Genomic DNA, 14,877 nt, shown 5'->3' with positions numbered 1-14,877 from the left:
GAAACCTGTGCCCTAAAATATCTCTCTGGCCCAAAGGGCTCTTTGGCCCTCAGACCGCTTTGTTTCTCACTTCAACGAGCTTAGCCAAGGCCACGGTCCTGCATTTTTCTTTAGTGCAGGGGCCTTTTATGTCTGTAATATGTGGCTGTTAGCCTTACAGCTAATGCATGCTCCACATGGGATTCATTCTGCTTGGAGAGTGGCTAGCGGTGGTTGAGAGTGACATTGCTGCCAAGTTCGAAGCGTGGAAGAACAGAAGAGAAGTTTGTACTTTTATCACCTATTCCGTTCTGTACTTTTATGACCTCTTCCTTCCTAATTTTGTCTGTAAGGGTCTATATTTACACTCGGAGATAAAAGAGCACAGAGGATTTTTACTGTGCGGCGTGTCTGCCAAAGCCACTCCAGACATCTTTTGTTTGTGTTAATTCACAGACAAACCTTGTTTATCAATTTGACGTCACTCTTCTTTGAGACTGGCGTAGCAACCCTTTCAGCAGTGCACCGATTACCGTCGTGTCCATGGCACACCAGTACAGCGTCCAGACTATTTCCGACTTTTCATCGCCATGCCAACTAGCAAAACACAGGAAGTAGGAACAATGGACAGATGAGGGTCTTTATATCCTGGATACTGCTGTTATGATTTATTCACAAAGACCAATCAGTGACGTACTGTACACAGCCTCAAGCATACATCATTTCAATTACTATAGCAACGATTTTGATGGATGACATTTATTTATACATTTCCATTGACATTTCCTTTGGTGTGGTCAGCAATACAAACATGTACATTATACTCTGCATAAAACCATATATATTGCCACATAATCTATATATACTACAGCTATCCGGCATTATCAATTGGTATTATTAAAGGGGAGATATAATGGATCAAAGTCAAGTTTCTATACTTTTGTGCACGGTTTTAATAGATATATTAGTTAATTGCATCGCTTAAATGTAACTTACATGTTGCAGGTGTGACTTTCAAGTGCAGGACATAGCATTGCACACCCCTTGGGTATTACAGGGATTGCATGTTTGGCATACGGAATGCCATGGCCTTCAGTTAAAATTGTTCTTAGGGTTTTTCAGTTTTAGACCTCTTTGTTGGTCAGTTACATAATCTTTGGCCACATTGTCTTCTTGGCCCCGAATGTGTCCAGCTTTAATGAGCATTGACCCACATTAACGACGTGTGTGTGTGTGTGTGTGAATCTGAGAATCTGACTAACAGGGTTACTAGTTACCTCGACAGACCCCCCTCCCCCCCCCCCCCGCTCCCGGCCCTGCCCCTCCCCCCCCCCTCCCCCCCCGACCCCCCCCCTCCCCCCCCGCCCCCAGGCCCGCCTCCCAGGCCCCACCCCCCCCCCCCCACCAGCCCCCCCCCCCACCCCCCCCCCCCCCCCCCCCCCCCCCCCCTCCCCCCCCCCCCCCCCCCTCCCCCCCCCCCCCACCCCCCCCCCCCCCCCCCCCCCCCCCCCCCCCCCCCCCACCCCCCCCCCCACCCCCGCCCCCCCCCCCCCCCCCCCCCCCCCCCCCCCCCCCCCCCCCCCCCCCCCCCCCCCCCCCCCCCCCCCACCCCCCACCCCCCCCCCACCCCCCCCCCCCACCCCCCCCCCTCCCACCCCCCCCCCCCCCCCCCCCCCCCCCCCCCCCCCCCACCCCCACCCCCCCCCCCCCCCCCCCACCCTCCCCCCCCCCCCCCCCACCCCCCCCCCTCCCCCCCCACCCCCCCCCCCCCCCACCCCCCCCCCCCCCCCCCCCACCCCCCCCCCCCCCCCCCACCCCCCCCCCCCCCCCCTCCCCCCCCCCCCCCCCCCCCACCCCCCCCCCCCCCCCCCCCCCCCCCCCCCCCCCCCCCCCCCCACCCCCCCCCCCCCCCACCCCCCCCCCCCCCCCCCCCCCCCCCCCCCCCCCCCCCCCCCCCCCCCCCCCCCCCCCCCCCCCCCCCCCCCCCCCCCCCCCCCCCCCCCCCCCTTGCAATAACAGGAAAACGTGGAATGTGTTGTTTAATAACCTTTTCACAATGTATTCTAGGCTGATGAAGGCTTGATGTGCAAAACATGGTGAACTGAGGTATACCATCGAAAGTCCCTCAATTACTTGGAGACTGCATACGCCCCTGGGTTTAATTCAATTAAATGTATTGTTATTACACTAATAGGCTGGTGTACAGTAAAGGAAACGTTTTTTATTGCCACCTACATTTACAGGTAATGTAAATAACTTGCAACTCAAATCCTGAAGCAGATTCGGAGTCAGGAATTGTACCGGTATTTATGAGTTCATAACGGTATCTGGTTGAAACACCATCACATCCCCATTCTATGCATCTTTAGCACTGCAACAAGAGCACGGGGCTCAAGGATATCATGTCGATCAGTTCAAGCTGGTTTCAAGTAATAATTCTTTGGGAAAATGGAAAAAATGTAATACAATAAAAATATATTACAAATAAATGAAAAAATGTATCGAAAAAACATGGCCAGCTGACGTATTAGGAGGGTAGTATGAGTCACGAGAAAATAAGATGGTGTTTTTGATGAATCTATCATGGTTATAAATAATGTAGTTTGAAGTTAGAATGGGTTTTTGTATAGGAATGGGCCTTAGATGGGGGAGTGTTCTTTTTTTTTTTTTTTTTCTTGTCACAGATTCTGGCAAAAGTAGTTGTGGTGAAGACAAGTTTGCAATGGTTTTAATTTGACCAAAATCTGAGAAAGAAAAAGCAATGTTATTGGACTCACTCAAGTTTTTAACACATCTGAAAAAAAAGCTTCTATCAAACTTAAAAGTTCACAGAACATCGTTCTTCAGACTTGTTGTGCACGGTATCAAAGAGTATTATGTGTTTGTCCTTAAATGTTGCTTCCCTTCTCTCAGATCTGACACGCATAGTGCAGCTGGACCTGGACCTGAAGTACAGGACCAACATCAGGGATCTCTTCCAGGAGTTTGACCGGTTCCCTCCCGGAGCTGTCCTGGGCATCGCCCGAGAGATGCAGCCAGTCTACAGGTAGGTTGTTCGCTACAAAATGAGGGATGCAGCAACTACTTATTCACCTGTGAGTTAATCTGATGATGTTGTTGTTATTGGGATGTTACGCTAAAAGGGAGACTTGATGCTGGAAGTTGACATCTCTGCCGTTTTACAATGGTTGGCTAAGGCTTGTGTTTTTTCTGGAGACTTTGATGGTGAGCTCTCTAGAAAACAACATCTTCGCTTTTCTTACCTTTTAATGTGTTGCAATGTGTTACAACTGTCCCATTGTGCATGATCGCTAGATCCGCGTGGCATGTCACCATACAGATCCAATCACAAAAACATCCATGTCGCCTCAAACAAACGTTAGCAAAACTCACAAGCTAGCGCAAGAAAATGCAGAAGACACGAGGCAGGATCAGGAAACAGAGAAATGTCCATTTTCCTGCCAAATTTAACATGAGAGGGCAATGCAGATCAGTTTTTTTTTTTCTTCTTTTTTTTCATATCCAGTTTTTAAACTGTTTCCGTCAATACAAGAATCGCTACTTTTTGAGCAGATAAACGTCAGCGTAATGTTGGATTAAACACATTAAAAATAAATCTGTCAAGACTCGTGAGTTAAAATAGATTCAGATTCAAACTGGCAAAGTTGCTCTTTCGAGATATAAACAGGAAATGGATATGAGGCTGTTCATTGAGGTAGAGTACTATATTCATTGTATTTCTTGTTATACAACTCTACCTAGCCAACATACAAGCACAGTTTGATACACATTACATTATTAGGTACAGACTACAGGAGTCAGGGCATTGAACTGTTCTATTCTATTACCAACTCCGAGTTGTATGTCCATACTCCAGACCTAGTCCATTTGGGTCTGCTCTACTGCGTTCGCACTTCACGTTGGCAGTGACAAATCAACAAAAGATGATCAAGCGTGGCCAGGGGGTTTCCTCCCATTTACAGTACGAAGCAGGAATTGTGGTGGAGAGAAGGGGAGTGGGAAATGAGTGAAAAAAAAAACTGAGATTGATTGATTCTTCACTGCTGGAGTGCTGAAAGAAAATAAAGCCAGTTATTTATATTTTTTGTAGCCTGTCACGCCTGTCACACAGCGACAATCAGGCATGACGAAGATGTAATAGACATTGAAACGTTGTCGTTCTTGCCTTGCACTCTGTTCTATTAAAGAAAAAAGGCTCCAATCATTCGAGTTGATCCAGTGCCTTCTTTATTCAAGTGTCAGGCATCATTCATGATGCCTGACAGCTTCATGTAAGTAGCTTCCATCGAAAATGACTTGTAGCCTGTCGCTTTGTCGCCACTAGTGTGAACGCAGAAGGAGATTTACTTCTTATCCTTCAAAGGAGGAGAGAAAAAATAAATGGAAATCACATTGCTTTTGCTCTGACTTCTGAAATGCTGCACACAGCTCTTGGTATTGAATCTTCAACATCAATACCTTGTTGCAGGCTGGGTATTATTGACCAGGGTTTGGCTAATTGAGCACCTTGTCCTTGCCATTCCTACTTCTCTTATTTTCACTAGAAGCTATAATCCAAGGGGGACGAAAATCCACCTGGTATCTGAGCCGTTGCACCTGCTGGCGGATGTCCTTATATCAGAGGGCAAAAAGTTAGATTTTGAGCTTAACTCACTCATGCTCTTGAGTGCCTGGGGAACTTTGTACTTTTGTAAAGTTTAAATGTATTCACTGCAAGCAGAATTTCAAACCACTAGACCACATCATCCAATGTGGTCATGAACAGTGCTGCTGGTTTTAATTCTAATAGGCATGGGGACACACAGTGAATGCAATTAACTAAATGCTATATCATTTTGAGTGGGGTTTTGGTGGGGTACCTTTTTCCTGTAATGTTGTTGACCATGTGATATTATTGAAAGACGTTTTTAAACACTTAAACCACATATACTTCTTTGTGCGTCAATAGCCAAAATAGCCAATCTAATTAAACTCACGTGAGGTATTGAGACTCTGTAGATCTGCTATTAATGCAAATGTTTGCCTATTTTCACAGAATGTTTTCCTTTATGACTTCATGGTCCAGTAAAAGAACACAAGAGATCATTTAGTTTAAAGATGTGGCGGAGAAGCTCTCAAGGTTTTTATCGACATGGACCACGTGGGCGTCACTGTCAGATTGTGTGTGTGTGTGTGTGTGTGTGCGTGGTGCGTGCGTGTGTGTGGCAGGTGCTGTCAAAACCTTTTAATATGAAGGTGAGAATGAGCACAGCAGGGAGTTAGTAACAGGGACAGTCTGTCCAGTGGGAGGGAGGGGGGAGTATGGGCGGACAAGGAGGACAAAAAGAGTAGGTAGGCTGAATAGGAGGCAAAAACTGCAGAGAAGTTTATGTGCGTGTGTGAGTGAATGCAATGTGATTGCATACGTTTGTGTGTGGCTGAGTGGAGGGACAGGGGGATTCACGAGAGGATACATGACGTTATCCGTAGGCTGTGAAAGAGGGAGAGAGGAGGAGAGGAAGGCTGTGAGGGTTTTCTGTCTCTAGGAAACTTCCATGTGAGTATTGTGACATTCTGAAGGTCATTGTGGAGTTTTTCCTGAGGCACAACAACAGGAAGCCGGTTTCTCTCTCTCTCTCTCTCTCTCTCTCTCTCTCTCTCTCTCTCTCTCTCTCTCTCTCTCTCTCTCTCTCTCTCTCTCTCTCTCTCTCTCTCTCTCTCTCTCTCTCTCTCTCTCTCACACACACATATATTCTCATTCACTCTCTCTCTTTGTCTCTAGCTGTCCTGGCCTCTCTCGTTCTCTTGCTCAGTGGTTCTCAACCTTTTCAGGCCGCGACCCCCAAAATAATCATATTTTAACTGGGGACCCCCCACCCTACAAACACTAAGTGTTCTGTCCTCACTAAACGTTGTCCTCGTGGACGTATGTTTGGTTAGACAGGCAGCTAAACAACCTCCTAGTCAAGCTCCAAAGAACAGGCGGGTGCGTTGGATTTAGTAGCTTTACTGGAGTAATTGTGAAACTGTGAACAAAATGACAGAAAATTCACAATGATAATGATGCACAATATTATGAAAAATAAATGGCACTGCACATATCACAGAAGTTTAGTAAAAGGCCTAACATGACAAAACAGAGGCATATACAGGTATCAGTTGCCACAGACCCAAGGTAGTCCTGTCTTCAGATACAAGGAAATAACATGTGCCTACATGTCTATCAAAGTACAGTGTATGCAATCAAAGTACAAAACACTTAAATCAAAGAAACCATAACTTAGAGCAGGGGTCTTCAACCTTTTCAGGCCAGGGACCCCCAAACTGATGGGGAGATGGCTCGCGGACCCCCTACCTCGCGGCGTAGGGGCGGCTACAAAATATATTTTATATTTATGTATAAAAACAATTCTATGAATTATGAATTCAATAACTAGCTATTAAAATAGACAGATTAATCAAGTATTCATGTTTTTATTTTAACACACATGTATTGTACAAGGTACAGTGAGGGTGGCCGTGCCACTGCCATTTATAAACATACCTTAACTGAGAAGAACCAATGTCATTGTTAACATTCTGTCAATTGTGTAATAATAATAATATGGGTAGGCCTATGCAAGTTATTCAAAATAGACAGAAAAAGAAAGATGGCTTGTTAATGCCACTGCCTTGCTTAAACATACCTGCTATGTTGAAAACAATACTGAGACATTCAAATAATTGTAACAAAATGCTTAAACATACATGCTATGTTGAAAACAATACAGAGCTAAATAAAATAATGAAACAAAATGTGGAGCTAATTAAAATAATGAATTAACAAAATGTGGAAGGGAAGCCTATCTAAATATGTGGATGGCACTCCTATTTAGTGAGATATCTGACCCTGATGAGAGGCACACAACTTATCTAGCCTTGGACGAATGGAAGTTGTCAGGCAGAGGGTCAAATCAGACTCTGGCTGCAGCCTTGACCTATATTTATTTTTTAGGTAGGTAAGTGAGGAAAACCCACTTTCACAAAGATAAGTAGTTGCAAATGGCAAAAGGCTTTTCATTGCTTTTCCTGCCAATTCTGGAAATTCTTTCAGGCATGAGATCCAGAAATGAGTGAGTGGCTTTGTTTCGTATGTGTTTTTGTGTGTACTGTCAGTGGACAATTCGATGAGCTGATCCTCCTCTCTCACTGTCAAACGTGCACCATCAGCTGCGTTGTCTCTGAATGGGAACTGTATCCACACTTTGTCCTTGCGCCAGGAGGCAGCCTCAGAAAAGTAGTTCCCAAACTGGACCTCGAGAGCTTCCAAGTGTGCACGTATTGCGCGTGTAACGTCAGGCGAGAGCGCAGCAGAATCTCCCAGCTCATCCACTGATGGAAACATGGAATAGACTCCCTCCCCGACGCGCTCCTTCCATCGTCGGATTTTTTTAACAAAGCCTTCCATTTTGTCATACAGCTGAATAGCATGTGTATTGCGACCTTGCATAGAACTGTTAAGTTTGTTCAGCTCAGAAAACATGTCAGCTAGATATGCAAGTTTAGTGATCCAGGTATTGTCACTGAAAAGAGAAGCCAGCTCTGTGTGCTTTTGGAGAAGTAAATACTCCCGTATAGAAGTGCGTAATTCCATCACACGTGACAACACTGTTCCACGTGAAAGCCACCGAACCTCACAATGATAAAGTAGCCCAGTGTGTTCTTCTCCCTCGGCAGCACAGAGATTAGAAAAGAGACGTGTTTGCAAACCAGTTTTCTTGATTATATTGACAACTTTAACGACAGAGTCCATGACGTTGGACATTTCAGCATTCATGTCCTTGGCGACGAGCGCCTCCCTGTGTATCATGCAGTGCGTCCAAATCACTTGCGGAGCGACATTCTTAACAAGCGCGATTAGTCCACTTTTTAAACCAGCCATAGCTCTTGCACCGTCTGTGCACAGTGCAATACATTTTGCCCAGGGAATGTCATTTTCTCTGAAAAAAGCATCAATCACTTTGAATATTTCGGAACTAGTTGTACGCTCAGGAAGCCGCTTACAAAACAAAAATTCCTCCTGCATTTCATTTTGATCGACAAAGCGCACAAACGCCAATAGCTGGGCATCCTTTGACACATCCGTAGATTCATCCAACTGTAATGCAAACGCATCTGCCATACTCAGCTTCTCCATTAGTTGCTCCCTCACATCAGATGCCATGTCGTCAATACGGCGAGCAATAGTTGTGTCTGACACTGGAATCGTTGTCAGCTTTTTAATGTCAATATTATCATTTCCGCCATACATTGTTTTACACATGTCGATTGCTGAAGGCAAAATTATATCCTCTGCGAGTGTGTATGGCTTTTTTTTCTGAGCAATTCGAAGAGCAACTTGATAAGAGCATTTCAGTGCTCGATCACCAATTTTATATGATTTTTCAATCAAAGTCTGTTGACCGTGGAGGCCTGTGAGACAAGATTGGAAGTATTCGACTGGTTTATCTGATAAGAGCCTGTGGTTTGTCTCCAAGTGACGTTGCAACTTTGATGGCTTCATAGATTCGTTTGATAGCGTCTCATTGCAGAGGACACACAGTGGATACTCAATGCCATCCTCTGTTTGGACGGTGAATCCAAACTTCAAATAACTGTCAATATATTTTCGGATCTTGCCTCGTTTTGGGTCTCTCTTGCGTTTGGCTGCTGAATCAGCAGCGGGTGCCTCCTCTGCACTTTCTCCAGTAGAACTAGTAGTTCTTGATGTGGAGGGGATCTCTTTTGATGGTTCCCTTCGAGTAACAAAACGATCCATTTTTTTTTGCTCAACAATGTCCTTACACTTGGACCTAATTGTTGTGGATGTGCTGCACTTTTGTTCACATTCAAGGGCACAGTAAGATCATGCTGCAGTGTGCGTCCTTTTGTGCCTGCGATGTCAGTCAGCTGGGGACTGTTAACTGATCATGAGCAGCAGCAGCTGCACCTTGTTAGGGTCTCGGGCTCGGCCAGAGCAGTATAATCAGAGAGTGGTGTCACCGCGGGGTCAGAAACAGCGCTGGTCACGTGGTTCATTGTCACTTTACACCTCATAGACTTCAATGCATTTTGTAAACTTCCGGTTCGCCGTTTGCCCCATGAAGTGAACGGGAGTGACGCAACTCTCCATTCTAGGGCTCTGGGCTCGGCTAGTCCGACTCCGACAGTGTGTTGGAGAGAGAGAAAGAGAGAGAGCGAGTGATATTGAATGTGAGCAATTCTGAATGCCTTTATTTATCTGTTTGCTATATGTGGTGGATTCATGTTGTTATGTATTTATTTAAAGACAAATAATAAAAAAAAAAATTAAAAAAAAATATATTTTTTAAAAAAATTAAATAAAATTATAAAAAAAATGTCTGATCAGGCAACCATTTCGCGGACCCCCGGCAGTGCCGCCGCGGACCCCCTGGGGGTCGCGGACCCCCGGTTGAAGACCCCTGACTTAGAGTAACCTGTTCAGAAAGCATGGCCAGTTAGCACTAGTGGTTAGTTAGCAATTATTATTACCAAACCTTACACTCCACATAAGTAATGGATATTCAGTATGAAGCTAAACAACAGATACACACTTCTATGCTAGTAAACAAGCAACTTACAGATGATGCCAAGTGTAAACTTAAGAAGAGAGAAGATATCATATGAAGGCAGCCAAACAGTGACATACAGCTGCCTTTGAACAAGGTCATGGGAGGAATGAGTTGCACTTCCTGACTGTGGAGCTTTCAAAATAAAATGCACGTGTACAAATAAAGGAGATATTATACAGAACAACCACTAGGGGGTGTCAAAGGTAATACAAACACTAGCAGTTCCATGACACTCCCCACCTGACATCTTTAGGATGTCAAACTTAAACTTTCTATCAAATTACTTCACATAGTCAGGGTCGGAGACATAAGCTGTGACAGTCTGATTGAGTTCGTCAAAGTACTGGATGTTATTGGATTTGAGTAAAGGGAAGCCTACAGAAGGTTGTCCAATCTGATTTGGTGCCTCTGGTGTGGGGGGTTCCCCCGCTGACTCATCTATTCTATCACTGGTGGGATGACTGGGCGTGTCTCTGCCCAGGATGGCTGTGTCAGATGTCGTTTGGCTGGGTGTGGGGCCCCCTGTATGGATGCTGGAGGTGGTCCCTGGGGCTCCACCACTCTTAGGCTGACCAGGTGTCTTGCCACGGCGACTGTTGGAAGGTGTGTGTGTTTTTTAAGTGCCGTCTGGTTGGAGCTGCACGTTTGCTTTGTAGCAGCTTCAGAGGCAGCAGAGCCTTTCACAGCCTTCAATTCCCCAGACTTGGCCTTCTCTGCCAGCTGCGGATGGATTTTGCTCTCCTCTTTGATCAGGTGCTGTTCTTTTACTTTCTCCTCTTTCAGGAAGATTTGACTCTCACAAGGTCTTATGTAACTGGAAAGACTGTTCTCCAGGACAGTAGTCTTCAACGTACTCACAGTTGGTTGGTGGGTCCCACCACGGCAGACATTACCTATTATGACCCAGCCAAGATCCAGTCGCTGGGCGTAGGGTGCGTTGTGATGGCCGTTGCGTTGGCTGCGCACTTTATGTACCCGGATTATGTCTCTACCCAGCAATAGAAGGATCTTAGCCGAAACATCAAGAGGAGGGATCTTATCAGCTATAGGCTTGAGATGCTTGTGTCTCCATGCAGCCTCTGGTGTTGGGATTTCATCCCTGTTACTAGGAATTGAGTTGCACTCAATAAGGGTTGGTAACGGTAGGTGAAGTTTGCGATCAGCTGATTCTACTATGAATCCAGTGGCTCTCCTGCCAGCAGTGTCTGTAGTTCCTGAGCACGTTTTGAGGGTGTAGGGTGAAGTGTCACTCTGGATGTTAAACATGTCAAAGAATGCTGTTGTGGCAAGTGATACATTGCTTTGATCATCCAGCATCACATACATCCTCGTTTTAAGCTCAGGGTGCCCTTTTGGATAGACATTGACCAAACTGATCTTTGAGCAGGATTTGTCTTGTAGACCCTCACCACAGACTTCTGTGCATGAGGAAGTTAATACATTGGGAATGTGTTCAGCTGACTCCCCACCATGTTCTGCAGTGGGCTCATTGGGAGACGCATCGGATGTTGTAGCCCATGGCGCTGGTCCTGCATGGAGTGCTGAAACGTGTTGATCACTATCACATTCTGAGCAACGGATGACAGCTGTACACTCCTTAGCCTGGTGCGTTGTTGAAGCACAACATTTATAACATAGGAAGTTCTCTTTCAGGAATTGCCTTCGATCTGCAAGGGATTTTTCCCGAAAACCTCGACACTTCTTCAGGGAATGAGGTTTGTTGTGGAGAGGACACTGTCTATCTGGTTCCAAGACAGATCCTGTAGAGGAGCCGGAGGAGGAGTTATCTACTTCAGTTTTGTTAACCGATATCAATTGCTTGACTTTAGATTGTTTGCATGAAGGCCCATCCTCTTTGAATGCAGCTGAATTGGAGGTAGGGAGAGCAAAACTAGGATCATTCCTCATCTCTGCATACTGATACACAAAGTCTACAAAAAATGAAAAAGGGGGGTATGGGACTCTATGTTCCCTCTTATAGCGGGACCCCTGAGTTATCCACTGTTCTTGGACGTTATGGGGCAATTTATCAAGAATGGGATTTATTCCCTTGGCTGTGTCAAGAAAGCAGAGACCTGGCAAGTAACCCTCCTGCTTTGCCGCTTCGATTTCTAGGAGCAGATCTCCAAGTTCTTGAAGCTTCTGGTGATCTTTAAATGAAAGCTTTGGGAAGTGGTCAAGTCTATCAAAGAGAGAGGCTTCAATTGCCTCTGGAGAGCCATAACATCTGTCCAGCCTCTGCCAAACCATATCCAACCCCCTAGATGGATTACTAATATGAACTGCTCTTATCCTCTTGGCGTGACTCAGTGACTCCCCACCAAGCCACTTAATGAGCAGATCCAATTCTTCGCTAGGCTTGAGATTTAACCCCTCTACAGCGTTAGAAAAGCTAGATTTCCAGGACAGATAACTAGCAGGCTGGTTATCAAACTCTTTCAGTCCAGCTGTGACAAGGTCACGGCGAGCCAGATATACAGCTAAGTCTGAAACTCCTGGGGTCTCTGACTGTGAGCGGTGTGGACGCTGGTTTGCTGAGTCTCTGTAATGGGAGTTGGGACTAGTTAGGTTTGTGTGAATGGGTGTAGCACCTGAGAGAGAGAGGGTTTTCCTCTGATGGGTTTGTTGCAGGGCTTCAGTAGGCAACGTTGTGGGAACTGACTGCTGTATTTTGTGACAATCTTGCTGACATTTCACATCTGTTGAGTATTTTTGTTCTGGTGTGTAGGAGGCCTTCGTTCCTCTGTCAAAATGAACTGAAACCTCATTTTTATGGGAGGCAAAATGTGTCTGGATGTACTCACCAGTACGCTGCATTGACTGCTGTTGTGATACAGGGCGACTGGCTTTACTCACAAGGTCACAGTTCTCCAAATCTGCAGCTGCCTCCAACACGTTAGCTTCCTGTGAGGCTGCCACAGCTTCACACTCTTCCTTGAGTGCGTTCAACGAAGCGTCTATGCGTGCCTTCTCCACTTGCAGTGAAGCCTCTATGCGTGCCTTCTCCACTTGCAGATTTGCTTCACGCTTTGCATAGTCTGCTCGTGCGCGTGCGGCTTCTGCTTTGGCACGAGCTTGAACAGCAGCTACACTGACTGCAGATCTATATGAACGTCTTGAAGATGAGGATGATGCTGCGCTTTCTGACCTGGCATCCTGGTCTTGAAGATCAGTATTTGGAGGTCTGGCCGAAGACTTGTGTGAGTGTCGTGAGGCTGAAGACCTATGCGAGTGTCGTGAAGATGAAGACAAAGCACATTCTGACCTGACTTCCAGCTCCAGGTCTTGATTGTCAATATTAGGGGAGTTTGAGTCTGACATTGCTGCAGGTGAATGTCTTAGGTGGACCCTTGAAGATGGATAGGCGTTGTCTCTTCTTCACAGTTTGTGATGATGGTCCATCTTTTCACTGTTCTGTCCTCACTAAACGTTGTCCTCGTGGACGTATGTTTGGTTAGACAGGCAGCTAAACAACCTCCTAGTCAAGCTCCAAAGAACAGGCGGGTGCGTTGGATTTAGTAGCTTTACTGGAGTAATTGTGAAACTGTGAACAAAATGACAGAAAATTCACAATGATAATGATGCACAATATTATGAAAAATAAATGGCACTGCACATATCACAGAAGTTTAGTAAAAGGCCTAACATGACAAAACAGAGGCATATACAGGTATCAGTTGCCACAGACCCAAGGTAGTCCTGTCTTCAGATACAAGGAAATAACATGTGCCTACATGTCTATCAAAGTACAGTGTCTGCAATCAAAGTACAAAACACTTAAATCAAAGAAACCATAACTTAGAGTAACCTGTTCAGAAAGCATGGCCAGTTAGCACTAGTGGTTAGTTAGCAATTATTATTACCAAACCTTACACTCCACATAAGTAATGGATATTCAGTATGAAGCTAAACAACAGATACACACTTCTATGCTAGTAAACAAGCAACTTACAGATGATGCCAAGTGTAAACTTAAGAAGAGAGAAGATATCATATGAAGGCAGCCAAACAGTGACATACAGCTGCCTTTGAACAAGGTCATGGGAGGAATGAGTTGCACTTCCTGACTGTGGAGCTTTCAAAATAAAATGCACGTGTACAAATAAAGGAGATATTATACAGAACAACCACTAGGGGGTGTCAAAGGTAATACAAACACTAGCAGTTCCATGACACTAAGAGTTGAGGCATAACATTTTGTATAATACAGTTCTATTGTGAAAAGAACGGCTCTATTGTGTAGAACGGCTATTTTCACAATTTCTGGCTCTAATATTTAACAATTTGGCCAATGTTTAATTTGTCATTTTAGAAGTATTAAAAAGTCCTTAAATTGTAACAGGTAGAAATGTGCAGATACCCTCTATATAGTCTATACACTTAAACATTATGGTGGTTTGTTTGCTGTTGAGTGAGAAAACAATGTTGCACATTAACCCCAAAATAATTTGGGGACCCCCGTGGGGGTCCCGACCCACCACTGCTCTAGCTTTCCGTTTGGCCACTTGTCTATCACTATTCGCTTTCTTATTCTGTTTCCGTCTTGACTATCTCTCTTGCTTTCACTCCATCCCCTTCTCTCTCTCCGTTTGTCTCACAGCTGACTGACTTTCAAATCATAATTCTCTCCTTCCTGAGATGTTTGTCTCTTCACATCAGTCCCATGGCAAGCTGGAGAGAAGCACACTGGAATTGTTATAGTGATTGACAAACAATGTCAGTCATCTGTGAGTGATCTAAGGCCAGTTTACACCAACCAAAAAATACGTTTTAGAGAATGTTGCAGCAGTCTAGACTGACCAGTTGCAGACTGGTGCCATGGAGAGTCAAAGAGTCGTACTCAGTGTCATGCTGACCGATGACCCGGTCTTCAAATTATTGGCTTACGAATGTGACAAAAATCTAAAAAATGTCACAGGGTGTGTAATCTCTTTCTCAGCCTGATCACACTTTTACACAATTATAGCTAAGGTGTTCTCAGCCTGATCACACTTTTACACAATTATAGCTAAGGTGTTCCCAGCCAGAACACACTTTTACACACTTTTTCTAAATAGGTGAAATAAATGATAATGATCGAAATAGTCCAGATAGTTATGGTGAGTTTATGACCGTGGGATCGAAAAAAAGAAGGAAAAAATGGCGTCCAAGAAGGAGGGGGGGGTGGGCTGATGTTTATAAACATAATATCAGATCATAATACAATATTAGAAATTTCCGGCTAGTCCACAGACGAGCCCATTCTGACCAGGCTAGTCCACAGACAAGCCCATTCTGACCAGGCTGT

General features: G+C 45.3%; 1 protein-coding gene across 1 annotated transcript in view; it reads left to right on the top strand.

The window, feature by feature from the left end:
- xxylt1 (xyloside xylosyltransferase 1) overlaps positions 1-14,877 on the top strand; it is a 54,405-nt gene that overhangs the window by 16,421 nt on the left and 23,107 nt on the right. The window contains exon 4 of the mRNA XM_080732915.1: positions 2,893-3,025. Coding sequence (XP_080589041.1) covers positions 2,893-3,025 — 133 coding nt within the window. The remainder of the gene's footprint in view (positions 1-2,892; positions 3,026-14,877) is intronic.

This window comes from Nannobrachium achirus (assembly GCF_963921795.1).
Source record: "Nannobrachium achirus genome assembly, chromosome: 1".
Lineage (NCBI taxonomy): Eukaryota > Metazoa > Chordata > Actinopteri > Myctophiformes > Myctophidae > Nannobrachium > Nannobrachium achirus.
This window is presented reverse-complemented; position numbering and strand designations above follow the sequence as displayed.